At 44.4% G+C, this 23,503-nt stretch overlaps 1 protein-coding gene and 1 long non-coding RNA gene across 2 annotated transcripts; one reads left to right on the forward strand and one right to left on the reverse strand.

Moving 5' to 3' along the window:
* Positions 1 to 479: 479 nt before the first annotated feature.
* On the reverse strand, positions 480 to 18,125 carry WDR24 (WD repeat domain 24). Its single transcript, XM_015889062.3, has 10 exons — positions 17,976 to 18,125; positions 14,301 to 14,854; positions 11,894 to 12,071; positions 9,988 to 10,669; positions 8,232 to 8,347; positions 6,491 to 6,612; positions 5,920 to 6,024; positions 5,468 to 5,805; positions 3,122 to 3,306; positions 480 to 1,491 (listed from the first exon to the last, which is right to left on the reverse strand). Exons 2-10 carry the CDS (start codon positions 14,779 to 14,781, stop codon positions 1,323 to 1,325), a joined length of 2,376 nt encoding a protein of 791 aa, XP_015744548.1. The 5' UTR covers positions 14,782 to 14,854; positions 17,976 to 18,125; the 3' UTR covers positions 480 to 1,322.
* A 28-nt stretch (positions 18,126 to 18,153) lies between these two features.
* LOC148214532 (uncharacterized) lies at positions 18,154 to 23,503 on the forward strand. Its single transcript, XR_015797976.1, has 3 exons — positions 18,154 to 18,296; positions 19,675 to 19,835; positions 23,334 to 23,503. It is a non-coding gene; the product is annotated as an uncharacterized LOC148214532 (long non-coding RNA).

Below are 23,503 nucleotides of genomic sequence, written 5' to 3' on the forward strand. Positions count from 1 at the left end.
GGTTTTTTTTTGCCCTTCATTACTCATGGACACACTTCACCGCTCTCCCAGTATTCCGAATTTGGTAGATGAAAAGATGCATCACCCAACGATGATCAAGCTGAGGGCCACACAGAAGCATCAGCACACTTAAAATGCAGCTGTCTCTTAAACTGCATCTTCTGTTATAGCACAAGCATTCTTGTCTTGCAATCCAAAGGAGGAAAAATCTTTTTAAAAGATGAGACACCAGTATGAAGCTGAAGGAGCAAGCTATGTGAAAGCAATTAAAAGAGGTTCCAGGTTTTCCAAGACCAGAAAGCAGGTGGAGAACCAAATCCATTTTCCACCTGATTTACTGAGGAGTGAGATTTGATAAAGCAATTCAAGTGTCTCCAAGATGAAACTCAGAGCAGCTTGAAAATGAACAATTCCTATCAATGCCCTTTGGTAGCACTATAAGTACATGCAAGCAGAAAACTTGGAAAAGGGGAGATTCAGCAAAACAAGCCATGACACTCTTTATTTTACCTTCATACTCTAACAAGACTAAGGCTGTAATTCTATGTACCTGAGATGAAATTCTGTTAGATCACAGATGGACTTGTTTTCAAAACCGATAGGAACACAGTGCGTAACCAAGTATTTTTCCCCTTTAAAAACTTTAGAGGCGTATTAAGAGCAGAGGATCTCTAACTAAGCCTCATCAGATAAAATGTTATTGTTTAGTTATTCTGCATGGAATCCTAAAACTATTTCAATAAAATATAAAACCCTCTCTTGCTCAGCCGTACTGCATGTTCTCCATCTGAGAGCTGGAAATGAACTTTTGGCCTGAGATCAGCAAAATATGGATTCTGATGTCTCCTTTTTGAGGAAAGAACTTCAATGCTGCTCTGTGGCCAGCCAGTTCTTTAGAAGCCTTTATACAGAAAGGTTTGCAAATCTAATACAAATGAGCAAGCAGTAAATTTCACTTTGTTTGTTTAATTCAGTATAAAAAGAATTGCCTGAAGCTTTCTGGAGCCATCCTGGCTAATAAAGAAGCAGGTTTTGTATAGAATCATGGTAACAAGAAACTGCCTACACAGCAGAAAATTAGAAGAAAACGACTAAATGAAGTTTTCCAGCAGAATCCTCTGAGCAAATATTTGGCTATGCTGCTTTTTCAGGAAGCAGCAAAGTTGCAGTCCCTTTTGCAATATCCAACCTGCTCAGCTTTCAGGGCAGCCCTCTAGACTACCAACGATGGCGACCTTCTCCCTTCTCTCCCCAAAGCGATGTTCTCAATTCCAGGCAGCCCCTGGATTTTGGATCCAACAGACATAAAAATTCTCTTAAGTTCAGGTGTATTCACATAGGTGACCGCATCCTGTAGGGCAGTGGGAACTGGTCTCCAGCCATTTCATGATATGTTGCAGATGACCACCGTGACTGCAGCCTTGACACCACACAAAGAGGCCCTTCACCACGTGGTGACACACAGCACACATGCTGGCACACTGCCGACACCTGAAAGAGACCGCAAAGACAACCAGCTGAAGGATACAGGTGGGGTCGCAGTGGAAGGACAGACCCTCCAACACAGGAGATTCCAATCTTTGCTCAGCAATGAAGGGCAGCACATTACTTGAGCCAGTCTCCCTCTCTCAGCCTAACCTATTTCACAGGGTTTTGTGAAGGAACAGGATAAATCGACGAATGAGAAACAATCTGTTGCAGCCTTTGTAAGAATATTCTGCAGCTGGAAGTAAGCGTCGAATCCTTTTGCTAAAAAATGGGCATTACAGGTTGTCATGGTATGTGGGAAAGACCTCGGGAGATGGGGTGAAGAGCTGCTGCCTAGGGATCAGTCAGATAAGAGACGGCTGAGCCCTCAGCTGGACAGTGGGCAGAGCAAGAGGCTCAGAAGGGACCCTCCGTACGTTTTCAGGCTGTAAAGGTGACAGCGGGAGAATTGTACTTACAGACATGCAAGACTGATGTCAGCCTTCCCAGGTAGACCAGATAGGAATCACAACCAGATGAACAATTCTACTTTATTGTAAAGTTACATTGACAGAATCTTGCAAGTCTGAAACTACAAATCTCCCACCGTCTCCTTTACAGACTGAGAAACTAGGGAGGCTCCCTTCTGAGTCTCTTTCTCCATCCATTATGCAGCTGCAGACTATGCCCTCTCTTATCCAACCGTTCCCTAGACAGCGTCTCTTTGCTCCATCTCCTGAGGTCTTTCCCACATACCATTACACAAGTGCAGTGTAATGAAGTTCCACACAGGACTAGATGCAGTGGTTACAAGTTAAAAGGTACAGTCTACCACATCAGTGAAGGGTGGAAGCTCTCCTGCTGCCTTCTGGTTATGAGGCAGCTCCCTGGGCTATGCTTGGGACACCACAAAGAACTGAGATTATCCCTGAATTTTATGCATGGGTATTTTAGAGAACCAAGGCAAACGGGCTAAACAGGTCTTACTACACTAGACAATGCAAGCTGTTTGAAGCTGGGCTGCTTTCTCCTTTTTCGAGAAGATGATATGATGCGGCACACTGCAAACTAGGATAGAGGCATCACAGATGCCCCTGGACATGAGGACAGTGCCTGATGACTGTGTATGTGTGATGGAATGGTGTTATGAAGGCCACGCTCATGGAGATAAGCGTTTCCTTGGCCCCCAGCAGGAGCGTGGGAAGTTTAAGAAGTTGAGACTGGCACCACCCTAAAGAATTCATGGTGTTGTGGCTGGCTGGCTTGGGAACTGAGGTTCAGTCTGGAGAGATTTCTGTCTTGAGGTGGAAGCTAATAAACACAACAGAACTGTATTGTACTGTCTGGTGGAGTTCTTTGGGCTGAACCTGACATCAATCTCTCCAGACTCAACCTAAGTTCCCAAGCCAGCCAGCCACATCACCGTGAATTCCTTAGGGAATTCTAGTCTCAACTTCTTAAACTTCCCACGCTCCTGCTGGGGGCTAAGGAAACACTTATCTCCCTGAGCGTGGCCTTCATAACACCATTCCATCACAGTATATATAATCTTAAACTTGGCCTGTGACTATGATAACCTGCGTGAAATAACTGATCTTGCTCTACTGCCTTACGTAGGAGAAGTACTGTGCATGTGCAGCCATGAGCTTCTCACCGGTCACAGATCCAGCCCTTGTTGCTCATTGGCCGCTTGCAGTTGCTGCAGTTGATGTGCAGAGTGGTGGAGGCCTGGTTGAGGCAGTTGACGGCCCTGCAGGTGCTTAGCTTGATCACTTCGTTGGAGATGTTCCAAAGCTGGAAGCGCTGCAGCAGGTCAATGTACGAAGTGTACCAGTGCTCCTGGGCAAACAGAAAACATGGATATCGCTGCATCTTCAGGAGCAGTTGCACCGTTTTTCTCCCAGGACTCCGAAGCATTCATGCTGTTTATTGATGAGTTTGCCTTTTCATCTCAAAAACACTTTAGCTCTAAATTAGAAACGGAGGAGCTCAACTCCGTGCGTAAGTACTGGGGTGAATGGAAAAAGGAACGCAACACTCGGGCATTTTCCCCATCAATACTTCTCTGCAGAGGAAAATGATCTATGTGGATTCCATCCTGGTTTCAGCCCAGCAATAATCAGCAAATGTTAAGTCACGAATTGGCAACTTTTCAGGCGCCATGGAACGAGGGCACACACACCCATTCAATAGACATATTAAGAAGCTGAAACCTTGAAAGATGGTGACCATTTCACACAGGGGTTCAGCCGTTTTCTAAAACTGGCAGGGTGAGACAATGACGTTTAGGCCCTGCGCTAAATTGTTATGTCAACTCCACTGAGTAAACCACTCCAACAGTCAAGGGCAATTCTTCTGGTTGTCACGCTGCCATTTATGGAATTCAAGGGAGAGTGAAAGGGACCCTCATCCTATTCCCATCTAGGAATTTGAATCTGCCCAGCATCAGCAAGAGGGCTACTACAAAATATCTTAATATGCCCAAGAACTATCAAGTCCCATAAACTATCTTCTCCTCTATCTTCTATCATATCTATGCTCTTCCCCTGACTAGTTACACAAACTCCCCCAACTTGTGCTCTCAGGATATTTCAAACCATAATTCTTCACTCCCCAGCTCTTAGCCAGATTTGTTAGGAATTCTAAGAGCTGCAATTTAAGACATCGGGATGATGCTAAGTTGAGGGAAGGCTGTATTAAGCAGGCTTGGGATTTTCTTCCCAAATGCTACAAACGACTTAGCGGCATTAAGCTTCTGCTTCTCACAATTTTTCACTGAGCAGATGGAGCTTAATACAAATTAGCAAGAATCAGAGGACATTTCCTATCCCAGGTATTCCCCATTGCCCATTCTGCCTTCTCCTGTGGATAGAGGACAAGTTAACAGGGAGCTATACAAACCAACCATTCTCAAGCTCCAGATCATGGTAGGGATTGAATGAGTTCTATTCAAATTTGATTCTGAAATAATAAATAGCTAGCAAAGGGCTTTCATTAGACCCTAAGATAGGGGTTCTTAAGCCATGATCCATGGATAGATTCCAGGGGATCTGTGAACTTGGATGGGGGGAAAAAAATTACAATTTTATTTACACTAACTCTAACTGAAATTTAGCTTTTTATTCAATGTATGTAGGCAACAAAGTAATTTATGGCCTCTAGATGCCAAAAATATTTGTTTCCATCTAAAATTAGTATGCCTAAAAAGGATATTGTTCTGTTATTGAGTTAATGGATTAACAGAGAAGTGCGTATATTACATATTTGTTTATTTTTTAGTTTTTTGGTAACTGTCTTTGAGCATACTTAGTTTCCTTTGTCATACAATCTAAATCTATGTACAGGGAGTCCCTGGGTTAAGAATGCCCAGGTGACACACAACCCATAGTTAAGAACGGAGCCTGCTGTAGCAAAATTTGAGTTAAATACACAATGATTTGAATGAAATACACAATGGTTTGAGTTCATTACACAATACTACTTATACAGTATTATACAATAATACTGTTCCGGCTTATGTACAAATTCGACTTAAGGACAGACCTTGGGAAGGGAACTTGTTCTTAAAACTGGGGACTACCTGTATTTTATTGTATGCACGTAAACACAGTTTTCTGAGAAGGGGTCCAAAGGTTTCACCAGACTCTCAAAGGGGTCCACATCAGAAAAAAGGTTTAAGAACCTCTTTTTATGAATGCATTCTGACTCCCTGCGTCTTCCTACTTCTCTCGCACAATTGCTCACTGCTCTGAGCCCATTCAGCATCACCTCCCCGAAAGAGATGGGCCAAGGTTGATGTGAATTAATGCTCCGTCCCCATAGTTCTTTTCCTGGCTTGCCCCCCTGAGCAAGGCAAGCAAAGAGGCAGCCGCGGTCAGGAACAGCAGCCGCAGTGGGCAGGGAATTTCAGTAGCCCCCCTACTGGGGACAGGAAACCTAGCTGGTGCCTGACTGACACCGGCTGCTGCCCGGGTGCCCAGGCTACAGCATTGTCGGGTACCTGCGCCTGGTCATCAATCCCCTTCTTGATGCGATCCCCCAGCACAATCAGGACCGACACGGCCATCTGCACGTCCCCTTGCTCGGCGTAGAAGAGCAGCATGTCGTGGACGATGGGGTTGAAGAAGTCAGTCGGCAGGCGATTCTCGTAGAGGGAGTGTGAAATGGAAATGAGGGAGAACGATTCCACGGGGGTGAGAGACACGGTCTCCGCCTCGTTGCCGCTGACATGGGGCGAGTCAGCTTTGTCCTGTAGGTGGTCCAGGGCAGAGGGGTTGTCCACGATCTCGTGGCGTAACGGAAAGGCTTCCTGCGGAAGGATATATTCTTGCTCTTCAGCTGCAGGAAGACATGGACCCGTGAGGGAGGGAAGAAAGCAGGGAAACCCAAACAGCCCCATTCTCTCCTCTTACCCCTGGCTAAGCAAAGAGGAAGAGCAGGGAAGGCACTCACGGTGAGGATTCTCGTGGTCCATCATGTACAGATCATCCTCGTCAGCTTCCACATCCCCCAGGAGATAATCTGCAGGAACATCGCTTCCTTCAGTCTCCTCGTTCTCTAGACATCCAGGAAAGAAAAAAGAGGAAAATACGCTGACAAATAGAACTGCAGGGTTGGCGGGGGGGGGGGGGGAGGTTCTGGCCATCCTGCTCAGCGCAGGGATTCAGAGCAAAGCACCCCTGATAGATGACAATTTAGCCTCCACTCGAACAAAACCACCAAGGAGAGGCTCACACCTTCAAGGTTCGCCGTTGAATGGCTCTGCTAGTTTCCTGATGTTTGATCAGAATTTGTCTTCCTCCAACGTGGATCCATTTTTCCACATCCTGCACACTGGCAGAAGATCGTACCTTCTTCTAGGGAGCCGAATACTCCTATTCAGGAGTATACCTGAGTACTCCTCCAGGTACTGAATGCCTGGCGTCCTATTCTGCTTCCTCAGCTGTCTTCTGCCTGGACTGACCACACCCGCTTCCCTTGGCCTCCCCGGTACAGCTTTCAATCCCCTTCTAGAATGGCTCACCATCATTATTGATCAGAGTTGAGGATGAATCCATGAGGATGGCTTCAGGACGGTTCTCCCCCTTGGTCCTCTCCAGCCTTGACTCGGTGCCTATTCCAGAGGGAATATCTTTCAAGTTAAAGCTGGGAGAGAAGCAGAACATGCTAAGTCCACAGTGAAACTCTCATTCCCATGTCCCCTTCTCCTTCATGGCCCCAATGCTTGCAATTTTGGCCAAGTGAGATTGTTTTTAATTCAGAGTCTGTCACTGACTGAGCTAGCTTTATTTATTTAACTAACTTCTTTTTCTTTGTTCCCATCTGGCGTTGTTATGGCTGCCATCTTTGTTCTTTTTTGTTTGAATGTTTAACCATTTATAAGCTGCCCAGAGTCACTGGGAGTTGGGTGGCATATAAATAATAATAATAATAATAATAATAATAATAATAATAATAATAATAATAATAATAATTCCTCCTCCTCCTGATTTTATATGGCCACCGAACGTATATGCATGACTCTGGGCAGCTAACAGAAGAAAAACAGTAAAAACAACCAAAATTAAAAACAACAGAGCAGAGCCAAGAATGCTCATGACCTCCCATATTTAATACAACCATGACCTAAAAACAGGCTCACCCACACTATAGTATCACTATTACAAACACATACAGACTAATTAGTAATATCTTTGAATTTAGGGGCAAGTTATTTCATTTACTGTTTTGTAGCCTTTCCTGTTGGCATTTGGGACAACCTCCAAGACCTGCTTATTCCAGAAAGTTTTTAGGGACTGATGACAAGGCAGGTCCCCTCCTGCTGTATGTGACTGTTGCTTTGGGTGTCTGGTTATGATCTTTTCCTTTTAACTCTCTCTATTTTACTTTCTGCAAGCCACTCTGAGCTTTTCTATTTTACTTAATTTATAGGCTGCCTGACTCCCAAACAACTCTAGGCAGCTTACAACTGACTGGAACTTAGCGGCATATAAATTGCAAAAACAAAATAAATATTTTGGAGAGCTCAAATGGGTTACAACATTTACAGACAAAATATTCCTTTCCTTACAAGCCACGCAACTGCAATTTGAAATATCTCCTATTTCTATTCTTCCTATTTACAACCGATTCTAAAAAAATAGACAGAGGCAAAACAGAACATTTTGGGGATGGGAAGATTTAAAGTTCATGTTTTAAAAACTACAGGAAATTCCTGTAACTTTCTCATTTAGAATCCCTGGGAACCTGAAGCTGCAAGCCAGCTTTCCCCCACCAAGCGTCTTTCCAGATGTGAACTACAACTTCCATTTGTCCCAGCCAGCACCTCTCCCACCCATGCTTGGAATGTCCAGTTCAACCCAGTGCAGAAAGGCTAACCCAATATTTTCAGATAGTTTTGCTGCTATTTCTCCCATTCAGGAGATGGTAAAATTCTTTCCACATCGGCTTTCCCACCTAGGGGCTCTCTTGGGCATCTACACAACTGCAAACACCAACAGACGGGCAAGGCATTTTCAGGTGTCAGAAATCAAAGAGAATCAAGTCTTTTGAAATCTTAACCATGGGATTTGTTCAACATTTATGCAGTTGTTCCCACTTGGACACAGGACATCGCATGCTGGTATCTGGACAAATGATTCCCAATCTAAATGGGGCTACATGGTTCCACGTGGCTTACCTGGGCTTGCCCCAAGTCACCTTTGACTGAGCATCTCCCCAAGACACCAAAGCCTACAACGCCAACCCCCTCTCCTTCTCTTTACCTATTCATGAGTGGAAGGCTAGAGCTACTTTTTCCCAGGCTGTGATTGAGGTTCGTGGTAGGCACAGTGCCAGGGCTTGAATAAATAATCCGGAGCATTGTCCACGTCTGAGCAACCTGGAGAAAAATAATGGAAAACACTAAGAACCCACCGGATTGGTCTGTCAACTGAAGGACCATAATGATACGTGGGAAAGACCTTGGGAGACGGGGAAGAGCTGCACACGAGACAACCGTCACGCAAAAGTCATCTCAGCCCACAGAAGGAAAAGGGGCGTGGGAAGCATCTCAGAAGGGACCCTCCCTAGTTTTCTGGAGGGTACAAGGAGAGGGGAGGAGAAATCCTTCAGACTTGCAAGATTCCATTATGGTAACCTTACAATAAAGGTAATATTAGTACTCATGGTTGGTGCTTCTTGTCTAGACTATCTCAAAGAGCTGACAAGGACAAATAGCAAATTGCAATTGGGAAGAGGAGCCCTTTCAGCTGGTGGTGCAGTTAAGAAAAGTGAGATGGGTGGTGACTAAATTTGAAATATAAATCAGTCAGTCAGTCAATCAATCCCACACAGGATAGGCCTAGTGGGCAATGGGTTGAACGCAAGCTCAGCTTTCATTTCTCAGGGTAATTTATTGCCCAGGGATTCCAGAGTCAGAACCTAGTTTGTGAGAGAGTAGGACACCAGAATATCAGTCTCTACAGCTATCAGGAAGGAAGGCATTTCTAGTGGAACTCTTACGAAATAAAAGAGCCCAAACCTCTGCTTTTACTGGCTCAATAAAAACTACACTTTCTGCTTTCAGCACTTCAGACTGTTAAGTGATGTGGTGACTGCAGGCACTAATGTATCACCCAGGAGCCAACCTTGATGCCCACCAGGCTTTTTAAGAAAGATACTTGCAAAATACCAACCTCCTAGCACAATGTTTCCCAACATCAGCAACTTTAAGATGCGTGGACTTCAACTCCCAGAATTCCCTAGCCAGCATCTCTAACCAGAATTCTGGGAATTGAAGTCTACACATCTTAAAAGTTGCTGAGGTTGGGAAACGCTGCCTTAGCATTACAACAATCAGCAGCCATGCTTTTGGGCTCCGCCCAGAGAGGTGGGCAGCACTGAGCTGACCTTAGCTCATCTCAAAAAAGCCACATACCTGGATAGTACTTGGATGGGAGACCCATCAAAAACTCAGAATTGTAGGCTAGGCTAGTAAGTGGGAAAAAAATCTTGGAAGAAAGCAGTAGCAAAACACTCTGCACCATGGACAACGAAAACTTCACGGACTTATTCGTGAAGTCTTGGGAGACAAGCTTGATTTAAAGGAGATGTTACCTTTACTTACCTTCGAACTCCATAAAAATCCCACAGGGAAGTTAGAAAAATATATTAGGTGGGGAAGAGGGGCTAATTGCCCTCTGGTACATGAATGCTCTGTGACTGGCTATCCCAGTGGGCAAGGCAATTCTATGAACGGGCCGATCTGGCGTGGCGTCCATTTTGGGAGCACACCCTCTGCGTGTTCTTAAAATTCCAAATACATCCCCAGCCCCCAAGATCGCCTACCTGTTCTAAATTAAGCCTCGAGCTTCAGCAAAACCCGTTTCAGTTTGGACACACCTGTTCCGAACACACATTCCAATAGGGCAGGTCACAATTTTAGCCTGGGCGCCTAGCAGCCACCGAGTAAAGGCGCGGCCTCCTCTTAGGGGGCGAAGTACTGAACTGGAAGGGCCACATCAACAGACAGAACCTTACTTGGTTGCGCTTGAGCTCTTTGGCGACTTTGGCGTTGTGGTCACACAGCTCTGCCAGCGGTCGCCCGGTCAGTACGTACTGTTTGGCCGTTTGCACGAACCAATCCATGCTGCTGGCGTCGCACTCTGTGTCTGCTTCGAAGACGGTGAGGGCGCTGGAGGAGGAGATGAACTCAAACTGCTCCGTGGGGTCCAGCTTCCGCTTGAAGAAGATGGGATGACGCCGGTCGCCAAGGTAGGGCTTCCGGTTTGAATCAGAGGAAATGAGGCTCTCCTTGGCAGCAAAAGCTAAGTCTCCAAAGAGGCTGTAGCAGAGACCCTCTGGGTTAGCCCGTTCGATAGGCTGGCTGGCATCCTTGAAGATATGCTGGTAAAGCGTGCTGTCCTTGGAACCTGAGAGGAGGAAGTAAGGGTCATGCAGATGACGCCAGACAATCCCAGTGGTGACATCTTTGTGCTCCTCAAACATGGCAGAGGGGATGAATGGGCGTCGGATGTCCCACACGTAGATGTTGTGGTCCACCATCATAGAACAGGTGGCAATGTGGTGCTTGCATTCTGGCCTCCACTTGACCCGGGCGACAGAGGCGATCGTTTGCACACAGTAGATCTCTTTGGCCCGGTTGGTGTTCATGTCCCAGACCTTCACCATCTTGTCTCGGCCCCCCGTTGCCAACCAGCCTCTATCCAAAGAAAAGCAGAGAGTTTATGAGTCTAATAAACAGTTCAGCAACCATCTTTAACTTCGTGCAATAGGACTGGAGAACCTGCTGCTTTCCAGGTGCTATTGAAAACTCCCTGAATCCCTCAGCACTGGATATATTGCTTGGGACAGCTGGAAGCTGTACTTCAGCAACAGTCAGAAATTCACAGGCTTCAAAACCCAGTCATAAACAGTGATTATCAATGGCTAAAAACTTGAAACCATTAAGAGGTTTGATAGGAAACTTCAAGTGACTCTGAATAGGAGGGAATTTGTCCTGCTGTCACAACCATTACGATCAGCCCTACTTGGTAGACCAGACTAAAAAACCAATGCATATAGGTCAGGACCACTTTTATTGTAACAGCTCTAGTGACAGAATCTTCCAGGTCTGAATGTGGGTCCCCCTCCCTCCCTTTATCTTCATCTGAGCTAGGAAGGGGCTTGTCTGAGATGTTTTCTCAAGTTATTTTCTTGGCCTGGGCTCAAACCCTGCTTATCTGACCACTGTCGTGGTAGCAGCTCTTCCTCCTGTTCTTCAAAGCCATTCCCTCTTGCCTCTACAATTATTCCTCTGTTGTATTAGTTCACAGGAAATCCTCATTCTGTTGTTCCTAGTCCAGAATCTTATTTCCACTTTTCGGAAATTAAACTGCACCCCAGAGTAAAGCACACAGAGACCTAGTCCTAAGCCATGATTTCCTTAAACAAACTTTGTTGAAGAAATCACAACTGGCTGGCTTTACATGTTGCAGTAAGCGATCAACCTAGGTACAAAAACTAAAACGGCCAGGGTCACATAACATGCCAAGCCACAACCGACAGAAGGAGAGAGCATTACGTATACTGCTTTGAGCTGTGCAAAATAAAGGCTGAATAAAAATCTAATAAAATAAATTATTTTTTAAAAATCACAACTTCTTGTTTCGAAAGGACTACTTATTTCTCAAATGTTAACCGCTATATAGGAATCATTTGCTCAACAGAACAAAGGTAAATTGTCAGAAAGGACAAAATAATGCTTAAAATATGAAAAGCAGCATGCATTCCCCAATAAAATGCTTCACAGAGAGATTGAGCGAGGAGGGAGGAGTTGAATGAGCTGCTGAAAAAAGAATGCCAGGCTACTCGGGTAGAAGGTGCCAGAAAACTAGGAGGGCAGAGGAAAGCATCAGAGACAGAAAACGCACGTGCGTTTTCATACCTATCTTCCGGATGCCAATCACAGCAGAATACTGGTCCGTTGTGGGCTGTGAACATCCTCTCGTAGCGGTCAGGCCGACGGATATCCCATAGTTGAACATTGCCATTTTCAAAGGTTGCAGCAAAGGTGAAGTAGTCACGGATGCTAAACTGGACGTCACGCACGCTTTCTGACTGACCTGAAGGAGGCAGAAAGAGCGTGTCAGGCTGATCTCCTACGTGGTCGTTCGTCCAGGTGATGCTCCCCATTTGAAAACAAGTTCTACTCCAGCCTTACCCCAACCTGGTGCTCCTCCAAGTGGGCTAGGCTTCAGGGCTCATAACCTCCTAGCCAGCATGGGGGCTGGGGCTTATGGGAGGTGAAGCCTCCTCATGACAAGGACAAGGTCAGATTCTCTCATTTCTAGGTATTCTTTTAAAACTCTTCTTGTATCTTAATCGTTTCACCACACCTTGCTTTTGGTATAGCCCCTGCCCCAAACGTAACCCATCCAGGCTGTGCACTCATTCTGCTTCCAGCCTGTACAAAAACAGATAATGATAATACTTTGAGCAGCTTTTCCTTTGCCAAGAAGAGTAAAAGAAAACAAGCCACTTGGTGGAACTGCAAATGCAGACGTTCTGCTGGAAAGTGGCTCTTTGAAGATTGGTTCTAGCTTGGGAGTGGCTACTGGGCTGCTGAATTTAATTTTAAAATAACACACAACAGGGTTTCTCTCCTTCCTTCCTTCCTTCCTTCCTTCCTTCCTTCCTTCCTTCCTTCCTTCCTTCCTTCCTTCCTTCCTTCCTTCCTTCCTTCCTTCCTTCCTTCCTCCCTCCCTCCCTCCCTCCCTCCCTCCCTCCCTCCCTCCCTCTTCTTAGCATGTCCCATTGGGGTTTCCCCCCTTCTTTTCTGTTTCTGTGTGTGGGTAAGAGGACTATTAGTATATGCAGATTAAGGATCAAATAATTGCACCAATATACTTTCACAGGCAATTAACTATAATAGAGAGCCAGTTTGGTGTAGTGGTGAAGGCACTAGGCTAGAAAGTAGGAGATGGTGAGTTCTAGGCCTCCCTTAGGCATGAAAGCCGGCCGGGTGACTTCAGGCCAGTCCCTCTCTCTCAGCCCAACCCACCTCACAGGGTTGCTGTGATGGAGAAAATAGAAGGCAGGAATACTGGATATTTTTGCTGCCTTGAGATAGATAGGTACAAAAGTGGGATAAAAATCTAATAATAAGTAGCTATTCATTTAATTAATATGTTTAATTTTGTCCTGGGTATATAATAATAGTATCACAAGCATTAATCAGGTAGAAGACTCTTGATTCCTCTAGGACTATCCAGAACTGATAATGGTCATAATTCGGAATCCAACTCTAAAATAAATGAGCTAAGGCAGATACTTCAATGTTCAGATTTGATGTCCCCACTTCATTAGATTCAATAGCACTGCGTGGAAACCCCAAAAATACAGAATGATAAATTCTGGATCTTAGCACCGGTGAGGACTTGCTGGTTTCTAAATCCAGTAGGAAGATCAAAATAATAAATACAGAGCATATTATATTTCAGTTTTATCTACAGTATAATCCTTAAACATTCTTCCCCACATCTGGCTATTTCTGTCAAGCACGAAAACAGTCTTTTACTATAACATTTAAATGATGATTACAATTTAGTTTAAATAATATAATGACAGCCTAGTAGCATTATACAACCTACATCTCTGGTCCTATCCCTTACAGGGACACAAAAACCAAATCATGATGAATTTCTTTGGCATCCTTGCTTGTAATTGGTTTACAGAAATTCTAAGCAGAAGATGAAGCTTGGCTTGCAATTCTGTCTTATCAGAGGAGCAATAAATAGGAATCTCTGCTTAGATGCCAGGCTAAACAATCTCTTCTGATTTGTTTAGCCGAGCCTGGTGAGAAGAGAAGGAAAATGCAGCTACCCAATTAATATGTTAAATCCTGATTTTTTTTTTTCCCTTAAAGAGACAGATGTTTTCTATAAATCACAGGCCTAAAACTTCTATAAATAATGCATTTTAAATCCAACTTTGGGATTTTAAAAAAATTATAGCTGTTACTGTTTTCAATAAAGCATCTATTTTTATTAACTTCACATTATGGTAACTTAGCTTCAGGGTGACATAAAACTCTGGATGAGGTCTGAACCAGAGGAAGAAGATAGATAGGCATCTGGGTAGCAATTTTTTGATGGAAAGGAAGAAACTGGTAGAAGAGACTTGGTTAATCTTCACCTGCATCCACTTTGCAATGTCTTCAGCCACCTGAACCTCTACAAATTTGCTTTCAAGAGCACTTTAAAGCGCTTCTGATCTTCTCCGTAGCATAAGGTAATGCCACCCCATCCTATTCTATTCATGAGGAAATGAAACTCCCCAAAACGAATCCTTACCTGAGAAAGTGCTAACCGAATCCTTCTTCCTGAGGTCGAAGCACTTCATGTAGCCATCCTGAGACCCGCTAAGGAGCATATATACCTCCGTAGGGTGGAAGCACACCTTGTTCACCGTTCGCTTGTGCTCCATGAAAAGCTGGTCCTGTTTATTCCGGGAGGGTTTGCCAAGGTTCCACGTCACCACCACACCATTTGTGGCTGCCGTGGCCAGCAAATTCTCATCCATCTGGTGCCACACCACATCGGCACAGCTGAAGTTCAGAGACGGCTTGCGGCCCACACGTAAGTTCAGTTTTTCCACAAACTGGTCTTCTTCGATGGAGTAGATCTTAAAAATGTTGCGCCCAGCGACCACCACCTGGGCAGCGTCACGGCACACGCTTATGGCATTAGAGGGGGCATCCAGGTGGCAGCACATGGTCCGTCCAGTGATAGTATTGCCCCCAAGAGCGGTGGTCACTCTGGCCATTTTCTCCATGGCTCCCTACAAATCCAAGGGTTTCTCTGACAGCCAGAGCACCAAAGCAGCAACAGTTGTACCCGAAGCAACACTGCAACATTGAAAGCAATCTGTGACAAATTGCAAGTCAACATTTCTTACACGCTTCCACTCAATTATGGGACTGTACCTTCACAGAAGCAACAGAATCCAAACGTTCATCCCACCAAGCAAATGAGGCTCCTGCAATCGACTTGTAATCATTTCAAATTTGCTTTTAAAATTTACTTTCTCTACTTGTCCCCGAAATAGCTCAATAACTCAAAGATTTTTTCCTTCTTCTTTTCCCCATTCCCTTACCAACTGACAAATATTTCTACCTGCCAAAAATGTCTGAGGGAACCCAGGAAACTTTTGTGACACAAGACAGAACAGCTCCAAGAAATCGATGCAGTGCAAAAGAATGGGGAAAAAATCTCTCAAACCACCAATCCTCTAAAAAAAAAATTAACAAATAAAAGCAAGAGTAGAAAATTTGCTGCTAGGGTTACAACTTAACCTGCACAGAAACTTCTAAAAACCATTTTCATGTTCTTTGAAATAAAGACCACTAAACATTTGGGCTGCCATCGTCTTCCCCATCTGGCATTTTCCAAAGGTGTTAACTGCAATGCCCATCATCCATGGCCTCCTGGAGATGATCCAGATTGCAGTCTACCGTATCTGGGGGGGTGGTATGTTGGGTAGAGGGTGGGCTATATTCAGGGTTGGAGTCCAATACATGGCAAATGCCAGGGACAGGACTAAAGCATCTGTTTTTTAAACTTACTATTCTCAATATAAGTTGTTTTTTAGGAAAACTATAGCATGAATATAACATGCACATTGTATGCATACATTCAGACATACATGTATTTGTGCACATGCATGTATATCCTATGTATATTCTTTCTGTACGTATGCCTGTATAATAGGAATAGAATAGAACAGAACAGAACAGAAGAGCAAAAGTACTAAATATTGTTACTGGTATATACGTGCACGCGTGAAATACATGTCAGTGCACATCTGTCTTTCTATAATACATGCATGAGTTCTTCTGTGCATGCCAGTCTTCAGACAAATCCATCAGTGTGAGTACAGTATCGAAACAGGCAACAAAAACAGTGAAATTGTTACTGCGAAATATGTGCATGGATGTGCACACAAGGCATGCATGTGTACAGATAATCCTTGACTTACAATGACAATTGGGACTGGAATTTCCATTGCTAAGCAATGTGGTCATAAAGTCCCTGCAACCCCAGTTGCCGTCGTTAATTGAATCCCACGGTCGTTAGGCAAGGCAACTTCCTGCTGGCTTCCAACAACCAAAGTCAACGGGGAAGCCAGCAGGAAGTTGCAAGTCCCAGGCTGGCAGGCAGGTAAGAGGCTGCTGCTGGGTGGGGGAGGGAGGGAGTGAGGGGGCATGGGCAGGTGCAAGGGGATGCACGAGAGGTGCCGCATGGGTCGGAGAGGGCACATAGGGGTGTGGGTTGGGCACGCGGGGTGTGCAGGGATGCACGAGAGCTGCTGCGCTGGTCAGGAAGGACACACAGCGATGTGGCGCGGCTCAGGAAGGATGCGCAGGGGAGCATGAGAGGTGCTGTGCAGGTTGGGCGCGCGGGAGTGCAGCACAGGTTGGAAAGGGTGTGTTTGTCAGGCCTAGCCCAAGGAACTCCAAGAGACCCTGCAAATTCAGTCCAGCTATGTTTATTAGCTACAACCTCTAGCAAGAATCTTCCCAGACTAAAATTCCAGTTCCAAAAGTCCTCCAGCCACAACAGTGTGAATTCCTCAGGGAGGTGCCAGTCTCATCCTCTTGATCCTCCCACGCTGTTCCGGTGAGCTAAGAAAATGCTTATCTCCCTGAGCTTGGCCTTCATAATTCCATTCCGTCACAGTGTTGGGGTGCTGCGTGGGTTGGGAAGTATGCGTGGGAGTGTGCGAGTGGCCAGTGTGGCACAAGCACAGAGGGGCTGGGGGAGGCGTGCAGGTGGGGGAGACTTACCCCAGCAACTTGTGACCTTGCCTGCCAGCTTCCCCACTGACTTTCTGGAGAGGTTGGCAGGGAGGGTTGCAAATGGCGATCATGTGATTGCAGGGTGCTTGGCAACCAGTCGTAAGTGCAAATGGGTTGCCAAGTGCCCAGATCACAATCACATGACCGTGGGGGGCGCTGCAACAACCATAACTTCAGGGACTTGTTATAAGTCCCTTTGGTCAGCATTGCCATAACTTCGAATGGTCACTGAACAAATGGTCATAAGTGAAGGACTATCTGTATCATCTACCTATAAGTATACATCTCTGTGATTGTTGCTGGTTAAAATGCATGTGTGCAAATGTTTGTACCGCATATACATACCTATGTGTTTCTGTTTATAAAGATAATAAAAATAACACAAATTGTTGCTCCTTAAAATATATATGCACATGTATCTTATATACAAAGATGTGTGTGCCTAAAAAGTTAATAAAAATTGTTGCTGGTTAAAATGCATGTGCAAGCGTATGTGTACTTTCTATATACATGCTCGTATGGGTGAGTCTAAAAAAATAATAAAAATTGTTGGTTAAAATGCACGTGTGCAAATGTGTGTGCTTATCTGATAAACTCATGTCTGTCTAAAAAAATAAAATTTAAATATAAAATATAAATGTAAAATAAATATACTTATGAAAATGAAAATAAAAATAATAAAAACTGCTGCTAGTTACAATGCCTGCGTGCAAATATGTGTATCTTACATACAAACTCGTTTGTCTGCCTAAAAGGAAAATAAAAATAATAAACATTGCTGCTGGTTAAAATGAAACGTGTGTTTATCTCATAAACTCATGTGTCTGCCTAAAAGGAAAATAAAAACGAAAATTGCTCCTGGTTGCGTGCAAACAGGGCGCGTGTGCACCTTACATGCAAATTCGTGATCTTTCTAAAAGGAAAAGAACCATCATAGAAATTAAGGCTGCTTGCTACGCACGCATGTCAACGCGCGTGCGCGAGCGCCCCTTCCCATACAAAGGCACGTGCGAGGCGTCTAAAGAACAAGGGCCCGACGGGGTTCTGAAGGCAGGACGGAGGGGCTTGAGAGAGCGCTTCCGGCCCCGCCCTTCGGGGAACTCTTCGCCTCAGCCTCGGTCCCCTCAAGGCGACCTTCTCTCCCCCCGGGAGTCCCCGAGCCATAACTCACCTCACGCGGCGGCCTCCACCGGTCTTCCGCACCGGAGCAGGGCCGAAGCCGCCGGGCCGTCGCGCCGTGGGGCAGCCGTACTCCCTGCCGGGCAGCCCGATTCGGGCCGAGGCCTCCCCGCCATCTTAGATTACCCGGCAGGCCTTTCGGGAATTAAGATGGCGGAGGCCGTCATTCCCCGGCCGCTTCTCCTCCTCTTCCCCTCTGGACACGTGATGCGGCCTGCGAGAAATTCTATACCTGGATGGGTCGTACCATTTCAGACCCCGGGGCGGGGGCGGCATTTCTCGAGTTTGCTCTGCGTTGGATTGATCCGTAGAGGTGGAAAGCGGGTTGGAATCCTTGGGGCGTTGGCTTTCTTCTTGCAAGGCTCCAGTAGAAAGCTAGCCGTGCAGTGGTTCCCAGAAACATAGTTTACTTATTATTTTATTTATTTATTTATTAAATTTATATAGCCGCCCATCTCAAGCTTGTGACTCTGGGTGGCTCCCATAATATAATTATTACTCAACAATAATTATAAAAATATAATTGTATAGATATATTTGTATACAAGTATATAATTATACATGTATGGAATTATACACACACACATAGATAGATAGACAGATAGACAGATAATATACAAATATAATTGCTAATTATATTTGGGACATGTTTATCCAATGCACCCCAAGCTGTGGTTTATTGAATCAGTCATAGGTGATCAACCTTAAACCATGATGGCCAGGCTACAACAGCCAGCTTTATGCATCAGCCTGAGCTAAAGCCAAACAAGATGCATTATGGTTTAGACCCATGTTTTTCAACCTTGGCAACTTTTAAGATGTATGGACTTCAAGTCCCAGAATTCCCTACCTAGCAGGCTGGCTGGGGAATTCTGGGAGTTGTAGCCTACGCATCCTAAAGTTGCCATGGTTGAAAAACACTGGTTTAGTCTGTTGTCTTGACCCAGCGAGGGTGCTCAGGAGCTGCATTCACACAAGAAACTCAGTTCTGAGTCAACCCAGTTTATGGATTCAAAGGATTGTTGAATCTCTAAACCCAGAGACAGAAAGGAACCCAAAATTTGCTGACAATTTGGAGCAGCAGAGAAGCCCACTTAAATAAATAAATAAACAAACAATAAACCAAAAGAACCGGATTTGCAAATCAGGTTAAACAATTAAAAAGAAAGGTTAAAACTAATTAAATTTGTCATGCAGTGCAAAAAAAAAGAAAAGGCCTGCTAGGTCTTTCCCTGTTAATAATCCTGTTGCCCAAAACCAGTCAATATGTTCGATTTTTGCTCGCCCAGAATTTGCAAGCCACTCCCTGCTTTTAGGGAGCCCCCCGCAATGACAAATTATAAATTGATACTTGTACAAATTGTGGAAGAATTTAAGCAATTGGAATATTAATAGATATTTTGCCGTAGAGCTCCTGAGCCTAGCAAGAGTTTTTTAAGTATAGCAGCCATTAATTAGCAAGCTTTTAGCGTAGCTTTCCCTCTGCATTAGTGGTTAGATTTCCAGAGGAAGTCGGTCAGACAATTAGAACTAGCCGAAAGTTGTGGTTTGACATTTCACAAGTGTGACACGACACAGAGAATCTATTTTAAAGGTTTTTGTAATCTCTTTTTCTTTTTGTAACCAGTTACGTCACGCATTTGTAGTTTCTTGTTGCTTGATAATAAATGTACCCCGTTTTCTTTGTACAGTATCGGGGTCTTGCCCATGGAGCGTTACTGAACACGGCCACACGCGTTTGACCTGGCTTTGCCAACCTGATGCGATGCTGATTTTAGGGTTAATTTGAAGAAGGCAGCATAAACACGTATGGCCCAGAACTGAGCTTCAGGAGCTGATGGGAACAGAGCAGGTAATTAAGTTGCAAACCAAATTTCTTTCTCTTTGAATACAGCACTTCTGATCAGTCAGAGCTGAGAAGGGCCAGTACAGTGATACCTCCCGCCAAGGGGAACTGTCCTGTGCTCACCTGCGCTAACAAGCAGAAAGATAACCCACCTCATTCATATTTCCCTTAGCAACAACAAGCACCCATCTTTGGGCAGTAATGCCCACCTTTTGGGAGTGTTTTGCCCGCCCAAGGGTGTGAATAATTTCTGTCTGCCAACGATCATGTAGTTCTTTGTTTAAAGAATATATAAAAGTTGTGTTGATTGACACATAGCGATGCCTGCTCTGGAAATTATTCCCGGGCACTTTACTCTGCGCAGAATAAATACTTTATTATCTCCACCCTGGTGTGTTTATTGGGCAAAATTGCATGCCAGGCTAGAACCCCCCCCCCCAGACTTCCTGGGACAATAAATCCATAATCAATTTTGGAGACCGATCTCCTCTGCGTTGTCCTATGTGAGTAGAGAAAACGAGCCTCATCTTGAGAAAGGAGAGACAACTGGTTAAGTTGAAAACGGGATAAATAAATCAGAAGTTCCCTCTTACAAGCTTATTTTTTGGAGGTGGGGGAAAACAGCATGTTGCATAGGGGGGACAGATCAATATTATCCAGGCCAGCCATGCCTCAGGAGCAATGAAGGGGATGGAAACCTGAATCCAATACGGTGACATAATTTCTCAATAAATATAAACAGTATTTCTGCAAGGTCTTCATCTTTGCTGATGCTGAGACGAAAATAATACTGTTGTGCAAACTGTAGCCTATAGACAGGGTGCCCAACACCCAATTTTGCATGGCATGGCAAGAGCTGCATTCTGAAAGGATGAATGGGTGCCTTAAGTCTTTGAAAGTGGAAAGCCCAACAATTTGGGAGCAGAAAAAAATAGGCATTGTTCTGAAATTATACACCCAGTTTGTTCCTTAAACCCCCAAACTATAGCCCTACCCCCCAATACATAAAGAGTCAAAACATTACTACGCACACTAACATTTGGGAAGTTGCAGAAATGCACTCCTGGTGTACAAAAGATGCTTTAATATTAGGGATTTCCCCCTCTGAGGGCACTTCATTTCTTGTTCAGAAATGTATTCCTGTATTGTGTTAGATTGCAGGGTTTCTCAACCTTGGCAGCTTTAAGACGTGTTGACTTCAATTCCCAGAATTCCCCAGCCAGCTTTGCTGGCTGGAGAATTCTGGGAGTTGAAGTCGACACGTCTTAAAGCTGCTGAGGTTAAGAAATACTGTATTAGGGGAAGTCCAATATGATATTCCCTTCTAAGCTGAACTAGAAACTTCTGCTGGAAAATATTCATATATACTGTACTATTAAATATACACATACCGCAGAGGCACAAAAAAAACCCCAACCCCAGATTGTTTCTGTTTTTAATTTTTTAATATATATTTTTATAAACAGGTCACATGATAAAATAGCACAAGAAACACTTACCAAATATAAGGTTATATCTTCAGAATATACAGGAGAAGGAGGCTTGTATGTACAATAAGAAAATGGTTTTCAGAATTTTTTTTCTCCCCCCCCCTTTTTTTAATAGCAATTTGAAATATCACAGCTTCTTTCAGTAGCTTTAAATAATACTTTGGACCAGCAGACACTTTAAGCAGGGGTGCTAAAGAGACTTCTGGAGCACAATTCTCGGCAAAGGTCTCTTGTGCAAGACTGGCTGAAATGGAAAGGAGCTCCTGTTTGGGCCAGGAGGGCCTGCACAGAGAAAAATAAAATAAAAATTAAAAGACCCCAATGAATTGTGCCCTATCTTTGGACCAGGATCTTTGTGGAACTCTTGTGGCGAATGGAGTCACCTCCCTGGAACAGGATGAATTCTTTCTTTTAGAAAACCGAAAATATAAGTCCGCTTCTCTATATAAATAAAAACAGCTTCTGTGACTTGAAAAAGTTTGAAAACTCTTGCACGAGTGGACCAGCTATTGTAATATCATTGCTGCTGCAGTTACTATTTTTGCAGCTGGCTGACCACACACGTGGGCCACAAATAGGTAACATCCTACGGTGGATGAGTGGCAATGCAGGGGGATTATTCCCCCAAATGTAAGACTGCAGTTGTATATCTCTTTACTCGGGCATCCGGTCCATCAAATAAGTGTAAATTGGTGGCTAGAATGCTGTACAAGAAGGTGAAAGCAAGAAAAGCCAGAACTCTTTGCCTGGCTTTATACGGTACAGGTAGTCCTTGTTCAGTGACTGCCTCATTTAGTGACCGTTCACAGTTACAACGGTGATGAAAAAGTAACTTTATGGCCAATCCTCGCATGTATGACCTTCACAGGTCTGTAAAGCAAAGGAAAGCTGAAGTAAGATCAGCAGAGTCAAGGTTTCACTTAGTGACCACTTCACTTAATGACTGAGTTGCCAGTCCCAATTGTGGTCGCTGAATGAGGGCTACCTGTATGCTAAGCTACTTCCCTCAGAGCCACTCTGCTGCTTTTTGCGTGTCAAGCATTTTGAGTGTGAGACATTCCAGATTCAAATGCTTTGAGGGCACAACAGGCTCTTTCAGGCCTTTGGGAGGCATGGCAACCTTAAAATGGAGTTGAAACCACGCCAAAATGTCGGAAGCAGCTGTGGGGTGCCCAAAATAGGATATGTTGAATTCGAGAAGTTTGGCACACCCCTTTCCCGTCACTGGTGCCTGATCTTTTTGCACAGAGATGCAGAGGATTGAGCCCAAGAGATTCAGAATGCAAACAGAGGCTCTGCCATGGATCACAACCGTTTCCCCTTGTAAGAGCTTGACAACTCTTGACAAGGGGCATCTTTAATTTAATTGTAGGAAAAACTCAGTGGTTGATTGCCATTTTTAGAAGTTCACTCATTTTGTTGTCGGTAATGCTGGGGAGCATTCTCTGTCAGTGTTTTTCAAACTTGGCCACTTAAAGAGGTGTGGACTTCAACTCCCAGAATGCCCCAGCCAGCATGGCTGGCTGGGGCATTCTGGGAGTTGAAGTCCACACCTCTTAAAGTGGCCAAGTTTGAAAAACACTGCTCTATGCGGTTGCTAAGAGTCGACACCAACGTGATGGCACATAATTAAAAAAATGTTGGGAAACCTTTAAAAGGCTGGGTGGTCCTATCTCATGTGAGATCAGGATAACAAAATAACTTTGCAATCTAATCAACTTTAGAATTGATTAGATTCTTACACAATCATAAATGTGTAAATTTGGTCTTATTTCCCTGCCATTAATATACATGGAGGCCGAGAGGGCATACCCTCTGGCCAGCTGTGTAGTTCATGGCAGAGACAAACCTTGAAGCAAGAACATCTGGAATCATACCTCAATGTTCATAACCGTCCTACTTCTGCGCTCTCATTTTCATCCATTTTAACTAAAGTGAGCCTGTTACACTATTGGTAACCCAGAAAAAAGAATGTAAAATGCAGCAAAACGACATCTTTCTCATTTATTGTTAGAATGGATCCTGCCTGGATTTTATTGACTGTACTCCTTCCAATCGTGTTACGGAATCCAGCAAGAGCGAGTGATTTCCACGAAACTCTGGTCCCAAAAAAAAAGAAAAGGATTTTTATTTTTGCTAGCACCCCTCTCCTTTAGAAGAAAATAAAAAATATGCACCCTTTCA

Source organism: Python bivittatus, unplaced genomic scaffold (assembly GCF_059951505.1).
Source record: "Python bivittatus isolate LINGU-HERP-01145 unplaced genomic scaffold, Pbiv_v1 ctg000640_np1212, whole genome shotgun sequence".
Taxonomy (NCBI): Eukaryota; Metazoa; Chordata; class Lepidosauria; order Squamata; family Pythonidae; genus Python; species Python bivittatus.

Coding starts and splice junctions, on each gene's coding strand:
- WDR24 (XM_015889062.3), bottom strand. CDS start 14,781: ATGGAGAAAATGGCCAGAGTGACCACCGCTCTTGGGGGCAATACTATC. Junction 12,072..14,300: donor TTCGGTTAGCACTTTCTCAG/GTAAGGATTCGT, acceptor TGCCTCCTTCAG/GTCAGTCAGAAAGCGTGCGT. Junction 8,348..9,987: donor AAGAGCTCAAGCGCAACCAA/GTAAGGTTCTGT, acceptor ATTTTTCTCCAG/GTTGCTCAGACGTGGACAAT.